The sequence below is a fragment of the Sitophilus oryzae genome, unplaced genomic scaffold, assembly GCF_002938485.1.
Source record: "Sitophilus oryzae breed Bouriz unplaced genomic scaffold, Soryzae_2.0 scaffold_927_pilon_pilon, whole genome shotgun sequence".
Classification (NCBI taxonomy): Eukaryota; Metazoa; Arthropoda; class Insecta; order Coleoptera; family Curculionidae; genus Sitophilus; species Sitophilus oryzae.
Genome location: NW_022147558.1, coordinates 24,387 through 46,629, shown reverse-complemented (window position 1 = coordinate 46,629; position 22,243 = coordinate 24,387). Strand labels below are relative to the sequence as shown.

Here is a 22,243-nt window from a genome sequence, read left to right as displayed (position 1 = left end):
AGTAAGAGTGCTTTAATTTTCCGTAAAAAACAAAAAGTAAAATACTAAGTAAATCAACATTTTATTTAGGAACGCTAAACTATACTGTGCAAGTTTAGATAGGCTTGTTTGGTTATTTATAATTTTTGAAAACCCGATGTAATCATACTGATAACTAAGTAGTTTATATATTTTTCACTGTCAAGTACGTTTTGAGAAGTGATCATGGCATTAGCAAAAGTTATGAAATATTGTTCTGTCTCTATTGTAGTAGTTATAAGTAATAATAATCAGTTATTGATATTAAATGATTTAAAATCTAAATTTCTTTTATTAAATAAATAAATCTTTATTTATGCCAGGATAAAGGCCATTCTAATTATGTATTTACAAACATAATACATTTATATAAATCCTACATATCAGTACAATGTAAAATATTAAAGTAATAACAATACACTGATAAGCACAAAGTATTTTAATTACTCTACTAAAGCGACTTCTGAACGCTCCCGCCAAATTCTGCAGATAAAAATAAATACAAAAGTGTTTTCACCAATTTTCATACAAATATCGACCTTTGTTCATAAATTACTTGGAAATAATCCAAATAAAAATGAAATTTCTACACTATGTATCTCCGAAAATAAGCATTTTAAGACATAAATTTATACCAACTTTTTTTAATATTTTTTTTTTGTGCAGAATATGCTGCCGAAGTTGTCCGAATACAATTCGGACCACCCTGTATATTCGGTATAATCACGGTTCAATATTTCTGTTCAATATTCATTTTTGCTAGTTGGAAACAAAAAAACGGCATTAAAAACAATTTAAAAATGTACAAAAGAAATCTGTTTTGAAACTGTGTTAGTTCTCAAATTACTCGTTTTTTGTTTATGAATTAAGCCAAATAATCAGTTAATGGTTGAATGGAAATAATTAAAGCAAAATTAAGCAATTCTTACTCTTTCACAAACATTTTAATGTTTTTAAATAATCTGGCGATTTAAGGATAAAGTAAGGTCATAAGAGTCATAAAGTTCAATCAAGCTAGAAATTTTTAGACACCCTGTATAAACTAGTCTTATTTTTATTATTGCAGCACAATATTTACTAAATAAAAAACTTTCAGTGCATATTTCGTTTTAAAAACTTAAACACGCCTAGATAAATAACATATTAAAATGTTTCAAAAAATAGACATAAATGAGGTAAGTCTTATCGATTAAAATGGTAAAACATCAAAGTTAGCTTTATTTCGGTCTTACAGTCTAAAAATGTAATAACGTATAGGGTGTTTCATTTAAAAAAAAAACTTCCTTAATATATTTTATGACACTCTGTTTATACCTTATAAAATAATTTTAAATTGTAGCTATAGTATATTTTCAATGATCTCAACACTCAAAGTTTGTAAAAATCAATTAAAAGTAATAAACAAAATTAATTTTTATCAACATATTGTACATAAACTATACTGTTTTTTCTAATTCTTTATTCAAAATAAATCTCATACATAAAGTCTGTCTTAATGTACAGACTGTCCGAAAAATGAGGGTGACAATTGGAAACTCGGAAACCACAATAGGTACGAAGAAGATGATTTTTTTTACAAATACGAACCTGTATTTTTTAATCTTTTTTTAAAACACACGACCTCACACGTTTTGGACACCTTGTATTTTTTTAATAACATACATATCAATATTAATATTAATAATTAATAATAACCTCAATTTCTTATCAATTAAAGATACATTATAAAATTTACTTAAAAATAACTACACACTATTTTAACCAATTAAATGTTAATTACTAAAATGGACATTTTCAGGCTTTTCATTAGATATACCGGGTGAGTCTTAAATAACTGCAAATATTTTTTCGCGAAAAAAAATTGAAAGCACTAAAAGAGATGCAAACACAGAAAAAGTTCGGTGGCTCCCAAAATTTTTAAAAAGTAAATCATTTTTTTTAATTTTTAAAGTAAAATATTATTTTAGACCTATTTGAAAAACGGCAAAGAAAAAATATGTTTCTTTTATCGAGATCTTCCCAGCCCTGAAAATATTTGCACTTATTTAAGACTCACCCTGTATAATAATATACAATCCAGAAATAAATTTATTATAATATTATCACACATTTTCCTCCTAAATTTCCGTTGCATTCAACCATACATCCCCTTCAACGGATAAAATAAAACTCACTTTCTCAAACTCGATAGGAGTATGAGTTTTTTCACTGAGAGTAAAATTAAAGTTTCTCAATAAACTGACCAGAGCAACTTTGCTCTGTAACTTTCCAAAACGCAACCCGATGCACATCCTGGGTCCCTCTCCGAATGGTATAAAGGTCATTTCCGGAATTTTGGATTTATTTTCCGCACTGAAATTCTCTGGATTAAATTTTTCCGGGTTTGGAAAATATTCCGGATCGGTTTGAAGGCCCCAAACTGGAATTTGAACCTGGGTTCCTTTTTTAATAGTTACCTCTGTGCCTGGAACGTGATAATCCTTCGTGCAGAATCTGGGAATCATTGGTACTGGAGGGTACTTTCTTAGAGTTTCGTTAATAACCATTTCCAGATACGTCATTTCCATGATGGCATCGTAAGTAATCGCTCCTTCGTGTTTTTCCAAGACTTCCCTAATTTCCGCTCTTAGTTTCTCCTGGATATCTTGATTCTGAGACAATTCAAGCAAAACAAAAGTTGTGGTGGTTGCCGATGTCTCGTAGCCTGCGATAAAGAATACAAAACATTGTGAAATTATCTCTTCGTCTGTAATTTTATTTATTGCTCCGTTTTCTTTGTTCTTCATTTCTAACAGCAATTGCATGAAATCCTTTCTGTACAATTTTGTGTCCTCCCTGTAGCGAATGGTATCTTGAACTGTTTTATTGAAAAATTGGCTTACGTCTCTAGGAAACGCGGTAAATCCTAAATGATAGCATAATGTTAGCAATGAACGCGGAACACTATTAAGAAGAACCATCCTCCAAGCCTTCAAATCGAACACTTTTCTTCCATATTTACGGAACTCGGTTTCAGCTACTTCCAAACTGTTACTTTCGAGCCCAAATGCACAGCTGACAATTATATCCGTAGTAAACCTAGCTATCACTTCTTTGATGTCAAGAGGTTGATTATTTTTAATGTGACTCCTCACTAATTCCTCCAAGCCTTTCGTTTTTCCACTAAAGTATCAAACATCAACTTCATTTTACCAGAAGTAAACGCTGGAGTGAGCTTGATTCTTAGCTTCTTCCATGGATCGCCGTATAGACCAAAAAGGTTCATGCTAAGGTTGTCCTTAGGGATGAACGTTGTCAATGTGACCCTGAAAGTAGGAAAAGTCCTTGACGACGATTCTTTTTATTAAGTCCAAGTCGACTGGCACAAAAACTGGCTTGAGCAGCATGTAGACACCTCCATATTTCAGGTTTTGGGCTTTCAGTTGATTGTATTTATCTCTGACCGCTTGGAAAATGCTTGATTTACCCAACATCTCATTTTTGGTATCGCCAAATAAGAAGTCGGTATTAAACTGATACACTCCGTGCCTTTTCCAATAAGTATGCTGCCATTTCACGTAGAAAACGAAAAGTAAAATAGCCAATATTAAGTACACCAACATTTTAATTGGGAAGACAAAACTATACTATTTATTTAAACGCCGCTGCTAGATTATTTATAGTTTTTAAAGAAACGCTAAGTAACATTTAGTTACAATAATATTTACTTGTTCAATTCTGCATATCATCCTGATTCCTATTAAGCACATTTTTTCATTGAGAAGTGGAATCTGATTAGCCATGTTGTTATTAGCAAAAATTGTTATGCGTCTAATTCTAGTAATTATCGATTATCGCTCTATAGGGTGAGCCTTAAATAAATGCAAATATTTTCAGGGCTGGTAGATCTCAATAAAAGAAGCATATTTTTTCTTTACCGTTTTTCGAATAACTCCAAAATAACCGAATTATTTTAGTTTGAAAATTTTAAAAAAATATATTTTTTGCTTAAATTTTGAGAACCACTGGATCTTTACCGAGTTTTCTTTCTTGTTAATTTAATATACCTACTACCTATATTGCCATCTCATCAGGAAATTATGTTTTTTAACTAAAAACTAAACAAATTCCAATATTTTTTCAAAAAAATTCTATATTTGTTAATTTTTTTTGCGGAAAGAACCTCATAGCCATGTTTCTGGGGCTGAAATATACTATCCCTAGAAATATTTGCACTGATTTAAGACTCACCCTGTATATGATATGTAATGTCGATTTTTTATTAAATAAATAAATAGAATTTAATTAATTACCCAATGTTTTCGAATTAACTACACAATAAATTAATAACAATAAGCAAAAACAATAATCATATCAGTATATTAGTTCAAGAAGAAAAAAGTAAAATAATAAGAATATCATGATCCAGTAAAATTGTAAGGTTTAAATGAGGTAAACCTAATCAAATACAGGGTGGGCCAATGGAAACTTTCCACCCCAATTTTTCTCGTTTAAAATTAAAATTTGGAAAAACGCTCGAACACGTCGATTTAGTTTTCGAGGGGGAAAAGAAAATATCATAAAATCACTTTCACACCTATAACCTCCAAGGCGGGGCCGGCGTCACCCCTAAATTCTTAAATGGAAAGGGCAAGAAAGCAATTCCCTTTTTAATGATATAGATATCATGTACTTTCGTTCAGTAGTTTTAGAGATTTATTAATTTAAAGTAATTTTTTTAATTTATCAGCTAAGTGGTGAAAAAATCGGTTTTTATTTGTTTTTTCTCTCTCTGTATGTATTTTTTTGGCAAACTATGTATACTAAAAATTTTAACTAATCAATCTGCATCGATCCACGCCCAAAAATCTTTCAATTCGGAATAAGTGAAAAATGCTCAATTTTGGCCGGGAAATTTTTTAGAAATTTAAAGAAATAAAAATTTAAGTTTTTTTATTTAAAATCTTAATTTTTAGTATACATAGTTTGCCAAAATAATACATACAGAGAAAGAAAAAAATAAAAACCGATTTTTTCACCACTTAGCTGATAAATTAAAATCTACTTTAAATCAATAAATCTCTAAAACTACTGAGCGAAAGTACATGATATCTTATATACTCTGTTTTTTTTCTCAGGTAAGATTTCGACAGACGATGACAGAACAAAAGCAGATTTTACTAAAAAAAGTTTCTAATAATTTTTAAGTTATCTATGGATGGGTTTAAATATAAATCTGTCATACGTCGTGTCTTGTTGTTTTTAACCAGTTTTATTGGTTTATTTAAAAAATGACAGATCGTATTTCAATTTTATTGGTTTGACGAAACGATGAACGACAAACGGACGCCGATGCGTATGAACTCGCCTTTAGATTTTGTCATTTTGACGCTTGTTAAAGTCTTGCCAAATTATAGGTTATAATTTTGTGTCAACTTTTGTTAAATACCCTGCGTTTTGGAAGATGATGCAATTTGATTAGTATTATTACGTGTGTTTTGTGTCTTTTGAAGTCAAGTGGAGGAAAAATCGAGTGAAAATTAACTGTAAACCCAGAGCACAGTTTATGGTTAATACTCGCTGCCCAGGCAGAAAGTCTTATACACCAATGAAGTTGCCATCGATAAAGTTTGTATACCATTTCGTCGTAGATAAGTGCATCTCGTATATGGTAGAAGGATCAAACTAAACACATAATAAAAACTGGAGTAGCTGTAAAATATCGACATCACACGATAGGTAAATAATGGATTTTAGTACTGCAGAAAAATAATGTCAAAAGGTACTGGTTTAAAAAAATTAAGATTAAAGTTAATTAATCAACCTTTAAGGTATAAAATTTGGTAGGTGTTATTATTAATAAAATAGTTTGTTTTATTTACCTATGTTGTTTTATTTATTCCTGTGGAATATTACAAATTTGTATTTGTACATAAGTTATATTGATAAATATAATCATAAATGCGGGTATAGTTTCATAAAGCTTGAAAGTAAATAATAGTTTTATTTTATATTTTTTTGGTATGTAGTGTTTTGTTCTTGTTTGTTTTGTATTAACACACCGTTTTATTAAATAAAATAACTCGATTACATTTTTTCAGTTTTATACAGTTTTTTTCACGATATTTTGAAGTAATCACTTGTCATCTTGTCAATTAAATTTTAAATATTTCCTGCTATGCGTTCCAGTTGTACCAACTTATTTCTTTGTAAAATAAAATAAACTACTTTGATATTAAAATGACAGACACATCTATCACTGTCAAGGATCTTCTCGTTGGACAGACTATATAATTAAAAAGGGAATTGAAAGACCTTTCACATGAGGTATCACTCGGCCCCCCTTTCCATTTAAGAATTTAGGGGTGGAGCCGCCCCCGCCTTGGAGATTATAGGTGTGAGAGTGATTTTATGATATTTTCTTTTCCCCCTCGAAAGCTAAATCGACGTGTCCGGGCGTTTTTTCAAATTTTAATTTTAAACGAGAAAAATTGGGGTGGAAAGTTTTCATTGGCCCACCCTGTATATTTTTATTTGGATTATACAGACTACAAATAATCTAATAATATTTAGGGTGTTTCATTAAAAAAAAAATAATATATTTTATAACACCTTGTACCTTTTAAAATAATTTTAAAATGTAGCTTCACTATTATTTCTTGATTAATCCCAATACTGAAAGTTTGTAATAATCAGTTGGTCAATAATAATCAATTTTAATTTTTATAAATATCCTGTACACAAAACTATAATTATTTTAAAAAAATCTTTATTCAAAATAAATCTCACACTTCAAATCTCTCGTAATGTACAGACTGTCCCAAATTTGAGGGTGACAATTGGAAAATCTCGGAGACCACAATAGATAAGATCATTCTTTTTATTTTTTTTAAGCATTCGACCTCCTAAATAAAATAATGTATCACTTTTAGGAGTGAAAGTTTCCGAGGTCCCAATTTGTGACACTTTCCTGTTTCGGAAACCCTGTACTATTTTAATAACATATTACATCATTATTAATAATAAACACTAATATCATTTAAAGATACGTTTTAAAATTTAGTCTCAAAAATATCTACATTATTTATACCAATTAAATATTAATTGATTTAATGATTATTTTCAGGCTTTTAATTACATATACAGGGTGAGTCTTGAATAAGTGCAAATGTTTTTAAAGGCGATATATTTCGATTCCAGAGCCACGTCTATGAGGCTGTTTTCGCGAATTTTTTTTGGAAAATGTTGTATTTTTCGAAAAAATGGTTGTATTTTTTTATTATTTTTAGTTAAAAAACATAATATCTTGATATAATCGTGATATAATAGGTAGTATATTAGTTTTACAAAAAAGAAACCCCAGAAAAAATCCAGTGGTTCTCAAAATATGAGTAAAAAATCATTAATGATAAAATATGTTTCTTTATTTTATTATCTTTTATCGAAGCACCCAGCACTGAAAATATTTGTACTTATTTAAGACTCACCCTGTATAATAAATAAACAGTCCAGAAATAATTTATTATATTATCACACATTTCCTTGTTAAATTTCAGTTGCATTCAGCCATACATCCCCTTCAACGGATAAAATAAAACTCACTTTCTCAAACTCGATAGGAGTATGAGTTTTTTCACTCAGAGTAAAATTAAAGTTTCTCAGTAAACTGACCAGAGCAACTTTGCTCTGTAACATGCCAAAACGCAACCCGATGCACATCCTGGGTCCCTCTCCGAAAGGTATAAAAGCCATTTCCGGGATTTTGGACTTATTTTTCGCACTGAAATTTTCCGGGTTGAATTTTTCCGGCTCATTCCGGATCTATTTGAAGGCCCCAAACCAATTTGAACCTGGGTTCCTTTTTTAATAATTACGTCTGTGTCTGGAACGTGATAATCCTTCGTGCAGAATCGGGGAATAATGGGTACTGGAGGGTATTTTCTTAGGGTTTCGTTAATAACCATTTCAAGATACGTCATTTCCATAATTGCATCGTAAGTAATCGCTCCTTCGTGTTTTTCCAAGACATCCCTGATTTCGACTCTTAGTTTCTCCTGGATATCTTGATTCTGTGACAATTCGAGTAAAACAAAAGTTGTGGTGGTGGACGATGTTTCATAGCCTGCGATAAAGAAAACAAAACATTGCGCAATGATCTCTTGGTCTGTAATTGAATTGGCAGCTCCCTTTTCTTTGTTCTTCAACTCTAACAGCAACTGCATGAAATCCTTTCTGTACAATTTTGTTTGCTCCCTGTACCAAATGGTATCTTGAACTGTCTTGTTGAAAAACTGGCCAACGTCCCTGGGAACTGCACTGAAACCTAGATGGTAGCATAAAGTCAGCAATTTACGCGGAATGCCGTTAAGAATGAGCATCCTCCAAGCCTTCAATTCGAATACTTTCCTTCCGTATGTACGGAACTCGGTTTCAGCTTCACCCAAACAGTTACTTTCAAGCCCAAAAGCACAGCTGACAATTATATCCGTAGTGAACCTAGCTACCACTTCTTTGATGTCGAGAGGTTGATTATTTTTAATGTGACTCCTCACTAATTCCTCCAAACCTTTTGTTTTCTCTACTAAGGTATCAAACATCATCTTCATTTTACCAGAAGTAAACGCTGGAGTGAGCTTGATTCTTAGCTTCTTCCATGGATCACCGTATAGACCAAAAAGGTTCATGCTGAGATTGTCTTTAGGATGGATGTTGTCAATGTGACCTTGGAAGTAGGAAAAGTCCTTGACGACGATTCTTTTTATTAGGTCCAAGTCGACTGGCACATAAACTGGTTTGAGCAGCATGTAGATACCTCCATGTTTCAGGTTTAGAGCTTTCAGTTGCTTCTGTATTTTTCTTGATGGCTTCGAAGATGCTTGCTTTACCCAACACCTCGTTTTTGGTATCGCCAAATAGGAACTCGGTATCAAACTGATACACTCCGAGCCTTTTTCAGTAAGTATGCTGCCATTTTACGTAGAGAAAGAACAGTAAAATGGCCGATATTAAAAAACAACAACATTTTAACTAGGAAGTCGAAACTATCGTTTATTTAAACGCCGCCACTGCTATTTATAATTTTAAAAACGCTAAGTAATATTATTAAGTTGTTATTAAGTCGTAATAACATCCCGTTCTCACAATACGTACACATCATCCTGATAACCACTTTTTTATTCTTAATTGACAAGTAGGATTTGATAATTAATGATGCTACAAAATCATATTGTCACTTACAGTAATGATATGTAAACTCGCGACTTTTTAATAATAAAACGTACAAAACTTCGTTCATTGCCAGATTTATTTCGAGTTATTTAGAAGCACAATAACGAGTAATAACTTATAACAGTTGCAAAAACAAGATTCGTATCACTATATTACAATATGAAAAATAGAAATAATGAGAATACCCTGATAAGACCATAGTATCCTAATTACATCGTTAGGAACTGCTGCATAACAATATTTGCAATTCGTTAATTAGTTTTTTTATATAGGGTGAGTCTTAAATAAGTGCAAATATTTTCAGGGCTGGTAGTTCTCAATAAAAGAAACATATTTTCTCTTTACCATTTTTCAAATAAGTCCAAAATAACTGAGTTATTTAAGTTTGAAAATTTAAAAAAAAATTGATTTTTTTGGAAAAATTTTGAGAGCCACCGGTATTTTTCTGTATTTATCCCTTTTTATTGTCGCAACCATAGAGTAAAGCTGTAACTATGGTAATATCAGAGATTAAGAAATTATACTGCGGTAAAAAAAAAAAAAAAAAAAAAAAAAGTTCCAAAAAGTTTTCAGTAATATATGAGGAAATTTAAAAGAAAATGTATGATTTTCAACATCTTTTTGGAAAAAACCTCATAGACGTCTTTCTGGGGTCGAAATATACCACCTGCAGTATTTCACTCACCCTGTATATAATTTTTTAAACTAGACTTATTAATATAGTTTCGAAAATACAATTTTTTCTGTGGGCATAAAATTTATGTTTTTACACCGGTTTTCTATTTGAGATTGTTTCTAATATGGCAGGGCAAGTCTCAGATTTTAATCACCAGACTATGAACTCTTGCAAAAATAAAAGAAAAGTTCATCAACTTGTAAGATTTAAGCTTCCTTTTCGAGATAAAGGGTACCATTAGAATACTAATTATAATATTAATTACCAATTGGGAATTTATTTTTATTCGCAAGAAGTAAGCAAAAGTCGAGAGAGACAAAATGAACACACTAAATCCAAAAAATAGCATTAAACCGAAAAGCGTATGCGCCTTTTTTTTCCTGTAAACAATTTAACAGTGATGCCCCTCCGCCGCCCCTGGCCATTAAACTTAAATCTAATTACATCAAATTAAGTCCCTTGGTAAGTATTATAAACGGGTCAAGTTATATCAAAATCGATAAAATAGTTTTTCAAATAGTATCTCAATATTTTTTTACTTAAAAAAAAAACTTTAACACCCTGTATCTCGAAAAGGTAGCTTTAAATCTTACAAGTTGATTTGAACTTTTTGTTTTATTTTTGCAAGTTCTATCGTCTATTAAATTTTCCCGATTAAATCTGAGACACCTGTATATTTCATATAAAAATGTAATAATAGTATATTGTTTTAGGAGTAAAAATGATACTTTTTGTGGTGAGGCTATACGTTTGACTTGTTTGACATACAGGCGAGCCACAAAAATCATTTTTATTCCAAATAGAATATGCCATTTTTCAAATGTCACAAATGATTTTTAAACAATTTCAAACGTTCCAAATAATGTTTTAAAAGGAATACGTTGTAAATAATTATATATCGAGAACCATGGTTACGCTCGTTGGAATTTGACACTTTGTTAAGTTAAATTTTTACACTGCCAATCACGTCGCAGAAATTAATGTTTTTTTAACGTTTGAAAAAAATAGTATATTGTTAAAAAAAAAAAAAAAAATGACACTTTTTGTGGCAAAAATTCCAATCTAAATTCTACCACTTCCTATACTTTACTGGAAACAAATTAAAACAAGATTCAAGTTCCCATTCTTAACTTGCTTGACTGATAAGACGATATTATTTTCCATATTTCTTACATACATAGGTCAACGGAAATAACATACATTTTGATTCTTTGAGAATGTTGAAATATATGTATCTTTTACGTTGCTAACTTAGTAAGTTTAATTTTTTCACAGCCTCAAGGTACTGTAGACTTGTAGACATGAGAAAATGGTTTTAATTTCAACTCGATACCTCCACGCGTTCCCGAGATAAAGGATCTTGACAGACAGACAAACAAAGTGATCCTATAAGGTTAATGAAGGTTGATTTTACAATACCTTTTCAAATAAAGGCATGCAAAAATAATAACTATTTTATAATATTGTTTTTGTTTATGTTTTGATAATTTGACTCCCTTTGTATATTTTATAGTTTCTGATATCACACTGGTTACCTTCCAATTTAGGAATATTTTGTACATTTTAATATCATAAAAAAATAATATTAATATCATCTAAAAGTTAGTCTGCAAAATATCTAAATTATTTATATAAATTAAATATTAAGTAGTATAATACGTAATTTTTCAGGCTTTTTTATTAGATATATTATAATAAACAGTTCAAAAATATATATTATTTTGTTATCACACATTTCTTTCTTAAATTTCAGTTACATTCAACCATACGTCCCCTTCAACGGATAAAACGAAACTCACTTTCGTAAACTCGATGGGAGTATGAGTTTTTTCGTTCAGAGTAAATCTAAAGTTTTTCAATAAACTGACCAGAGCAAGTTTGCTTTGTATCTTCCCAAACCGTAATCCTATACACATCCTTGGTCCTTCTCCGAAAGGTATGAAAGCCATTTCCGGGATTTTGGACTTATTTTCCGCACTAAAGTTTTCCGGGTTGAATTTTTCCGGATTTGGAAAATATTCCGGATCGGTTTGAATGCCCCAAGCTGGAATTTGAACCTGGGTTCCTTCTTTAATAATTACATCTGTACCTGGAACATGATAATCCTTCGTGCAGTATCGAGGTATAAATGGAACTGGAGGGTATTTTCTTAGGGTTTCGTTAACAACCATTTCAAGATACGTCATTTCCATGATGGCCTCGTAAGTAATCACTCCTTCGTGTTTTTCCAGGACATCCTTGATTTCCGCTCTTAGTTTCTCCTGGATATCTTGATTCTGCGACAATTCTAACATAGCGTAAGTTGTGGTAGTTGACGATGTCTCGAAGCCCGCGGCAAAGAAAACAAAACATTGGGCAATGATCTCATCATCTGTAATTGAATTCGATGCTTCATTTCCATTGTTCTTCATCTCTAACAGCAACTGCATGAAATCCTTTCTGTACAATTTCGTTTGTTCCCGGTAGCAAATATTGTCTTTAACTGTTTTAGAGAAAAATCGGTTTACGTCTCTAGGAAATGCTGTAAATCCTAAATGGTAACATAAAGTCAGCAATTTACGCGGAATACCATTCAAAATAAACATCCTCCAAGCCTTCAACTCGAATACTTTTCTTCCGTACATCCGGAACTCGGTTTCAGCTTCACCCAAACTGTTACTTTCAAGCCCAAACCCACAGCTGACAATTATATCGGTCGTGAACCTAGCTGCCACTTCTTTTATGTCAAGAGGTTGGCTATGCTTGACGTGACTCCGAACCAATTCCTCCAAACCTTTTGTTTTTTCTACTCAGTATCAAAATATCAACTTATCTACTGAAGTAAAGGTTAGTAAATTATTCTTAGCTTCCTCCATATATCACCGTGAATAAAGAAAAGGTTCATGCTAAGGTTGTCTTTTGGATGAAAATCGTTCGCGTGACCCTGGAAGTAGGAAAAATCCTTGATAAGGATTCGTTTTATTATGTCTAGGTCAACTGGCACATAAACTGGTTTCAGCAAAACGTATACACCTCCATGTTTCAGGTTTGGGCTTTGTTGTTGTTTATATTTATTTTAAAGGCCTGGAAAAGGCTTGCTTTGCCCAACAACTCGTTTTTAAAGTTACCAAATAGAAACTCGGTATCTAACTGATACACTCCGTGTCTCTTCCAATAAGTATGCTGCCATTTTACGTAAAAAACAAAAAGTAGAATGGCTAATATTACGTACACCAACATTTTAATTCCGAACACGAAACTGTACTGTTTATTTAAATTCTGCTGTTAGATTATTTATAATTTCATAAAACGCCAAGTAACGATGAGTTAAAAAATATTTGCACTCCCTCTCTCTCTCTCTCTCTCTCTCTCTCTCTCTCTCTCTACAAATCATTCTGATAGCTATTCTACACATTTTTCAGTGGGAAGTGGATTCTGATTAATCATGTTGTTTTTAGCGATAATTGGTATGCATTTAATATATTACAGTATTAATATTCGGTGGCCAGAGTTATGAAATGCTGTCATGCATGTATTGTAATTACTGATTTTATATTATTGATTATTTTTGGCATATTTTATAGTTTACGACATCCCAGCGGTCCCATATCCCAATTTGGGTCACCCTAAATTTTTTTAATATCAAACACAATAATATTAGTAGAATTAATAATATGTTAAGGACATATCCTTATCATTTAAAAATATATCATAAAAATTAATCTAAAAACTACATTATTTATACTGGGTGCGTGTCAAAAGTAGCTCGCCCCTATAACTTTTTTTTATTTTTTCAGATAAAAAAAAATGAGATTTGGTATATGACATTAATTAGGATTGATTGACGTATTCACTTGATTTTGGTCACTTCCTGTTTCACCGGAAATAACTACAACTTTTGATTTTTACATAGCACACTCGGTATATTTATTCGATAAAAAAAGACACTCTGAATAGAATGACATATCATATGTCAACTTTCGACATTTTCGCATATGGTTTATTTGAAAGTATATAACACGCGGTTCATAACAAAAATAATTTGACTCGAAATACCAAGTGTGTGGTATCAAATTATCCCTATTTTTTTCCAAATATGCTTGTTACATTTCAAAAAAAATAGATATGGACATCTTTTAACCCGCCAAGATAAGACACGAAAAATATTTGACGATCAAATCTATTTTTCCAAGGCTCCTTGATTAAAAATTAGTGTTTTTAATACAGACATGGCACTCAAAATTAATTAAATTTAAAATACGATACGTATATATATTATAAGATACGATTTTTTTTAAGCAAAAATGTCAATATAATAAAAGTTGACATATGATATGCCATTCTATTCAGAGTGTCATTTTCAGCAAAATTAAAAACACTAAATCACCATAATACTATAACTAATAATATTAACTAGATTAAAAGAACATTTAGCTCAGATAAGATATGGTAGACCGGTTAAATCTTGCGTTGCCGAACATATTGTTGATAAAGAACATTGTATAGATCTTAATAACTTGAAATTAATTAAACAAGTCTCAAATTACAGGCAATTAGATGCATATGAAAGCATCAGAATTAATAAATGTAAAGATGGTATGAGAGACAACGGTCCAATTCCTTAAAGTTCTTTATTCCCACTACTCTAGTGGCGGAAATCTAACTGTTACGTTCGGTTGGGTTCTGAGTCGGTTGGCTAGATCTTGCCACGCCCACTCTGTGCCCACTGAGCGAGAATATAAACGCTCCAATTGTAGATTGTATTTTAGTTTATAATCATCTGCTGATGATGCTAACATGGTTAGCGAAACGCGCGTCCAGTGTAAAAGTAAAAGTGTTTTGGTGTATTGTGGTGATTTAGTGTTTTATTTTGCTGTGTAACACCAAAGGTTCCAACCCTCAACTATAATCAGTGTCATTTTCAATCGAATAAAGTGAAAATATAATGAGGATGCCATTTAAAAATCAAAGTTACGTCAATTATTAATCCTAATTTATGTCATAGTAGTTGAAGCCTGGCGCATCCGCATTGACGCGACATCAAGAAAAAAATATTTTTTATTTTTTTTTAATTAAATGAAAAACAAAAAAATTGGCGACGACGCTTTTTAGAAGAGCCAATTAGCTATCTTTTAGTAAAAAAGCAACTTTCTAGAGCAAGTCGTTACTTCAGTAGAGACGACACAGATAAACATTAGCGTTTTATATATGTAGATACTGACATACCAAATCTCGTTTTTTATCTGAAAAAATAAAAAAAGTTATAGGGGTGAGCCACTTTTGAGACGCACCCGGTATAAATTAAATATTAAGTAATTTAATGCTTCTGTTCGGGCATCTTTATTAAATTTATTATGATAAACAGTACAGAGAAGTATATTATTTATTATAACATTATCACATATTTCTGTCTTAAATTTCAGTTGCATTCAACCATACATCCCCTTCAACTGTTAAAATTAAACTCACTTTCTCAAACTCAATAGGAATACGAGTTTTTTCACTCAGAGTAAAATTAAAGTTTCTCAATAAACTGACCAAAGCAACTTTGCTCTGTAACTTTCCAAAACGCAACCCGATGCACATCCTAGGTCCCTCTCCGAAAGGTATAAAAGCCATTTCCGGAATTTTGGACTTATTTTCCGCACTGAAATTTTCCGGGTTGAATTTTTCCGGGTTTGGAAAATATTCCGGATCGGTTTGAAGGCCCCACACTGGAATTTGAACCTGGGTTCCTTTTTTAATAGTTACGTCTGTGCCAGGAACGTGATAATCCTTCGTGCAAAATCGGGGAATATTTGGAACTGGAGGGTACTTTCTTAGGGTTTCGTTAATAACCATTTCAAGATACGTCATTTCCATGATTGCATCGTAAGTAATCGCTCCTTCGTGTTTTCCAAGACATCCCTAATTTCCGCTCTTAGTTTCTCTTGGATGTGTTGATTCTGTGACAGTTCGAGTAAAACAAAGTTGTGGTAGTTGACGATGTCTCGTAGCCTGCCATAAAGAAAACAAAACATTGCGCAATGATCTCTTCATCTGTAATTGAATCCGCCCCGTTTTCTTTGTTCTTTATCTCCAACAGCAACTGCATGAAATCCTTTCTGTAGAATTTCGTTTGCTCCCTGTAGCGAATGGTATCTTGAACCGTTTTGTTGAAAAATTGGGTTACGTCTCTAGGAAATAAGGTAAATCCTAAACGATAACATAAAATCACCAACACACGTGGAAGAATATTACGAATAACCATCCTCCAAGTCTTTAAATCAAATACTTTTCTTCCGTACCTACGAAACTCGGATTCAGCTTCACCTAAACAGTTACTTTCAAGCCCAAAAGCACAGCTGACAATTATATCGGTGGTAAACCTAGCTATCACTTCTTTTATGTCAAGAGGTTGATTATTTTTAACGTGACTCCTCACTAATTCCTCCAAACCTTTCGTTTTCTCAACTAAGGTCTCAAACATCAACTTCATCTTACCAGAAGTAAACGTTGGGGTCAGTTTGACTCTTAGCTTCCTCCATGGATCACCGTACAGACCAAAAAGGTTCTTGCTAAGGTTGTCTTTAGGATGAGTGTTGTCCATGTGGCCCTGAAAGTATTGAAAGTCTTTGACGACGATTCTTTTTATTAAGTCCAGGTCCACAGGCACGTAAACTGGTTTCAGCAGCATGTAGACACCTCCGTGTTTCTGGTTTAGGGCTCTCAGTTCTTTGTATTTATCTTTAAAGGCTTGGAAAATGCTTGCTTTACCCAACACCTCGTTTTTGGTATCGCCAAATAAGAACTCGGTATCAAACTGATACACTCCAAGTCTTTTCCAGTAAGTATGGCGCCATTTTACGTAAAAAACGAAAAGTAAAATAGTCAATATTAAGTACACCAACATTTTAATTGGGAAGACTAAACTATACTGTTTTTTTTAAACCCAGCTTTTGTAATATATAATTTTTAAAAACGCTTAGTAACATAAGAGTTTAAATAATATTTGCTCTCTCAATTGGACGTATCCTTTTGATACCTATTTTACGTACTTATTTGCGTTGTAAACAAGAACACGAGCTATAGCAGACACGTGTAAAAGTCACCTCAGATAACAAAAATATTGCCAGGACCTCAATACCAAGGCGATTGCTAATTATTTTTTTAATTGGGTGCATTTAAAGCACTTAAAAATACAGGGTTATTCATCTCATCGTACCGTACCCAAATGATTAAATTTTTAGACAATGTGAGTGATGGGATCGTTGGAGGACTACTAAAACTACTAATTTAAATTATTTTCAAAAGGTACAGAGTGTCCCAAATAAATAAAAAATATCATGGTTGTATTTTATTAAATGGAACGCCCTGTATATTATTACATTTTAGTTTCTACGATTAAAGTAAAGGTTTACCGCACTTTAATCTTACGGTTTTTTGAAATATTAACGATTTGATGAAAATGCACTGACAATTTTAAGGCTTCATTTCTCTAGGCGTATTAAAGTTTTTAAAACCAAATAATTTATTGAAGTTTTTCAATTTACTAAATTTGGTGTTGCAATAATAAAAATTATACTACCTTATACAGAGTGTCTTAAAATTTATATTAAATAATTACTAGCTTTAACCGACAATAACTTGTTTAATTTAAATGGAATACCTTGTATATTTTACGTGAGTCAGAGGCACAATTTAATTGTCTATCAAATTGTATTATACCATTTGTTACCTATGTCTTCAAGTTTTCGTAGAAAATGAATTTCCTTATAATTTAGACCTCACTTATTAATATACCTATGGAATATTGACATTCTAGATTTTTATGTAACAAAATTTAGCCCACAAAGGGATACAAGGCAATGAAAAAACAAACAATCTAGCTAGAAAAGGAGCGAACACTCCAGTAACTGAACCAGAACCGTTCTGCTTCCCAAGTAGAAACCAACTTAAAGCGGAACTCAAGAACATGAAATACTTTGGATGTTGTTACTGTTTATCTGAGCGACAATAAAGTACGTCTGTGGTGACCTTTAGATATATTTTTTCCTATTGTTACTTTGGAACACTTACAACTAGACGTATAATAAATATTACAACAAATTCGGTGAATGAAACATGTTATTCAACTTAATCTCTAATCACCGTCTTCTAAGCACAATAATCGCCGATAACAAACCCACTTCTAGCAATAAAAATTTAGCGATAATAAAATGTTAATTTTATATCAAATCGTTCGATCCGATATAAAAATAAAGACCTGTTAATTCATTGATAAGTAGATTATTAAAATAGATATTAAAATGCTAAAAATCAGTTTATTTCACTTGTCTGAAGGTGTCAAACGTTACTTTGGAAAAGATGTGGTTCCTCAAAGTAACAACGTTATTTTTGCTGAGTTTGGGTTGTCTTAGTAATACTTTAAAAGCAGATTTATTTGAACTTTCTGTAGTGCACCTTAATGATTTCCATGCGAGGTAAGGTTAAGGAATAGTTATTTTTTATACAAGACGATAAAATGGTAATTAATTTCGGGAGACGATAATGCAATTTTATCGTCGTGGATAAAACAATATTTTTTCCATAGCGAGTTACGGTTTAAAAAATATTCAGAAATTATTATTTCAAAGAATTTATTACGAGTTGAAAAAATATTGTGCTGGTTTTTCGTTGGTTTCTATGTGATTTGACAAATAAATAAAGCTGTCTCTTTAGTTGTCAGTTTTGAGTCAATTTTTTTTAATTCTCTTTCGTGTCGATTGCTGATTGAATTGGAGCCAGAAATGGCTCAAAACAAAATAAGTAAATTACCAACAGATATTTAGGCTGAGGCGACAAACGCCATATCCAAACTACTTCCATTTAAATCCCGAATAACTTATGAAAAGGAATACAAAAATTTTCAAAAATGGAAGCAATTAAAAAACGTGCGAGAAGAAATAATCATTTAATCTACTCTTGCGGTTAAAGTACTATTTTTTCTACTATTTTTGATAGATATAAGGCAATTTTAACAGTTGCTATGGAAAAAATTATATTTTTAATATTTCTTTGTCAGGTTTTACAACTATACCGGGCATTTTTCGAAAAGACTTAAATCTTTTATCGATATTTAAAACACTAATTATTGTCTTAAATCAGCTTTCAAAAAATGTAAAAAAAAAATTCTTATAGATTTGAAGAGATAAGTAGTGCATCTGGAACGTGCAAAGATACATCTTGCATCGGTGGATTTCCAAGACTGGTCACTCAAATCCAGGAACTATTAGATACGCAACCCAAGTCCCTCTTACTGAATGGCGGCGATAACTTTCAAGGCACCCTGTATTACACCTTGGGCAAATGGAACATAACTCAAGAGTTTCTGAACAAATTACCGTTTGATGCTATCGTAAGAAACATTTACATAATATCTATTACTTTGTGGTGGGGACTAATTTCTTTAAAAAGTTCCCTCTGGATATTTCGCCTTTGGGGTATTTTTTTAGATAATTCTTAAATAACTATTCTTCGAAGTATTCTCCAAGAAGAGAAATGAAATTTTGCATCCGTTGGGACCAATTCTGGAAACAACTATTCCACCTCGCTTGACTGCATCTTCTATAGGGACTGGAACCTTTGACCACTCAGTTTTTCTGTCTCTTTAATTTTGGAAAAGTCGTTAGGATTTAGGTCGGGACTGTGTGGAGGATGGTCCAACAATTTGATGTTTCCTTGCTTTAAAAACTCAATTGTTTTTCGAGCTGTACAGGAATTTGCATTGTCTCTTTATGTGGAGGATCATTCGGTGTTGAGGATTGTTTTTTATCGAAACTCAGCAATTACTTCCGGCAAACAAATAAATATGCGCCAATCAGCAGTAACAGTCCTATGATCTTGCTGAGAGATTGTAGTGTATGGTCCGCTTTTGAGACAAATATCGCCACCATTTTTTGGAAACACTTCGAGAAGGGATAACTTTCGTTGGTTTTGGTTCATCTCGGAGTCATAAGGGTTCATAAGAGTAAATCCAGAATTTATCACCACTGAAAAGACTGCGTATTGTACTGGAGTTTCCTGCTTTAAATGAGTTTTTGACACCATTTGACTGTAATTATCCAACAAGAAATCTAATTTTTTGACAGATCATTCTTTATGTAGGTAAAAGTTTTTGAATTGAGGTCTTTGAAATGTCCAATGATGCTTCAATTTTAATAGGATATTAGGGTGGGCTTAACAAAAACTTCATAATGGCTGCGTAATTTTTAAACCAAAGATATTTAAAAATAAAAATACTGCTTCTATAATATCGATGGGGAATACATATATGACGTATTTTTTGAACCATCCTGACCTACCCCTTAGGAGGCACCCCTACTCATTTGAAAATCTTAAATGGCAATACCCCATTTGTATTTTTTGAAAGCTCATGAAAAATGCTAAATGATGATCATAAAGTTTTTAGGAAAAAACTACCCATACATGAACAATTAGGTGGACATTAATGAAAAAGGTGATTTTATCAGCATAAGTTACAACTTGGGACCCAGCTAAATGACGCAAAAGAAGTAATTTTAAAACCACCCCAACCCACCCCTAGGTGGCACCCCCCCACTCTAATCTCAAAATAGCCATACCCCACTTGTGACACTTCTTTGGTGAAATTGAAATTGCTAAACGATGGTCATACAGACTTGAACTTAATTACTGGTTAGTGACAAGAAATGTAGGTGTGACAATTTGAAAGAAATTTAAAATGATAATTTCTATTTTAAGAATTGCTCAAAATGACAGCTGTTTTGTTCCATACAAAATACAAACGATTTTCAAATTCTCTCACTTTTTGGAAACTCTCTCGGAATATTTCGACATGCTTCAGTTCTCCTCTGCTGCATTTCTTGCAACGAACCTGGTTTTGTCTTGTAGACTATGGATTTAGTGTAACCCCATAAGAAAAAGTCTAAAGGAGGAAATCAGGTGACCTTTGCGGCCACTCGATTAGACCCCTTTTGCCAATCCATTGCCTTGGTTAATATTTATCCAACCACCGCCTAGTGACAATAGAATAATGCGAAAGGGCTCCATCTTGCTGAAAGTGTATGAGGTCCTCATTAAGAGTTATAATAAATTTCTCTCTTGTACGAGCTTTTTTCTTTTTCTGGCAATTCATTCTATTGATTTTGGATATCGTTTTGACATTTTTTTATTTTTAGCTCCCACTTTTTTCGTTTTTTATGACAGTCGTTCAGCATTTTTATATCAGCTTTCCAAAGAGGTAAATACAAGGGTATCGCTATCTTGAGGTTAGAAGTCAAGGGATGGTAACCTAAGGGTGGGTCGGGGTAGTTTGAAAAAACCTCATTTAGCTGGGTCCCAATTTGTAACTTATGTTGAAAAAAATCACTCCTTTTCTCTCATTAATGTCCAACCAATTTTGTGTAAGGGGTAGTTTTCAATTTCACCCTAAAACTTTATGATCATCGTTTAGCATTTTCACGGGCTTTCCAAAAAAGCGCCACAAGTGGGGTTTTGCCATTTAAGATTTTCTAAGGGGTGGTGCCGCCTTAGGGTAGGTCGGGGTGGTTCAAAAAATATGTCATATGTATTCCCACTCGATATTATAGAAACGGTATTTTATATTTTAATAAAAAAAAATTTTGGTTTAAAATTATAGCCATTGTAAGTTTCAGTGGTTCACCCTGTATGTGACATGTCGATCTTCTTGTATATAGATAACTATTTTATTTTGTGATTTTCTCTCTATAAAGGAAACACCCAGAAGATTTTTCTTTTAAAAATATATATTCTTTGTCAAAGGTAAAAAGTTTATCCCTATTTTTTAAGGTTCTAGGTAATCACGAATTTGATGATGGTATCTCTGGTGTGGTACCTTTCATTACAAGTTTAAAAGCACCCGTGGTGTGCTCCAACATTGACGACAGTAAGGAACCTACTATTCAAGGTACTTACACAAAAAGTACTATTGTAGAAAGAGACGGAAAGAAGATAGGAATAATTGGTGTTCTCTATGCAAAACCACCGTAAGATAATCTGAATTATTAAATACGGCGTTTTATAAATGTTAAATAAGTCATGTTTTCTGAAACATCCCTATACCGGGTGTTTCTCGAAAGTATCTCACCCCTATAACTTTTTATTTTTATGATAAACTTTACTACTTATGATAAACTTACTTAGTTATTGATAAACTTTTTTCAATATTAGATCAATTTTGTTGGACATAATTGTTTATTTTATTTATTTATTATAAATATTGTTTTAGAAATTTTCTAGTAATGGAAATTCTACAATTTTATCCAGAACTGCAAGTGTAAACGAGGAAGCTGAAAGGCTAGTTAAAGAAGAAGGAGCAATACGTAACTGAACGAAGTACATCAA

At 32.1% G+C, this 22,243-nt stretch overlaps 3 protein-coding genes and 2 pseudogenes across 3 annotated transcripts; 1 reads left to right on the top strand and 4 right to left on the bottom strand.

Annotated features, from left to right (window-relative positions):
• Nucleotides 1-1,308: 1,308 nt before the first annotated feature.
• On the bottom strand, nucleotides 1,309-3,188 carry LOC115890819 (probable cytochrome P450 6a13; the record flags this gene model as incomplete). The annotated part of the gene is made up of 1 exon (XM_030911168.1): nucleotides 1,309-3,188. A coding segment is annotated over one exon (1,053 nt), but the record flags the coding sequence as incomplete, so codon positions are not given.
• A 3,561-nt stretch (nucleotides 3,189-6,749) lies between these two features.
• Nucleotides 6,750-9,292, bottom strand: LOC115890814 (annotated as a pseudogene).
• A 2,269-nt stretch (nucleotides 9,293-11,561) lies between these two features.
• Nucleotides 11,562-12,950, bottom strand: LOC115890813 (probable cytochrome P450 6a14; the record flags this gene model as incomplete). Its single annotated transcript, XM_030911163.1, has 2 exons — nucleotides 11,562-12,686; nucleotides 12,743-12,950. Coding segments are annotated over 2 exons (1,251 nt in total), but the record flags the coding sequence as incomplete, so codon positions are not given.
• Nucleotides 12,951-15,215: 2,265 nt separating this feature from the next.
• Nucleotides 15,216-16,772, bottom strand: LOC115890821 (annotated as a pseudogene).
• Nucleotides 16,773-18,226: 1,454 nt separating this feature from the next.
• On the top strand, nucleotides 18,227-22,229 carry LOC115890812 (apyrase-like). Its single transcript, XM_030911162.1, has 4 exons — nucleotides 18,227-18,342; nucleotides 19,040-19,256; nucleotides 21,689-21,885; nucleotides 22,139-22,229. Exons 1-4 carry the CDS (start codon nucleotides 18,227-18,229, stop codon nucleotides 22,227-22,229), a joined length of 621 nt encoding a protein of 206 aa, XP_030767022.1.
• Nucleotides 22,230-22,243: the final 14 nt, after the last annotated feature.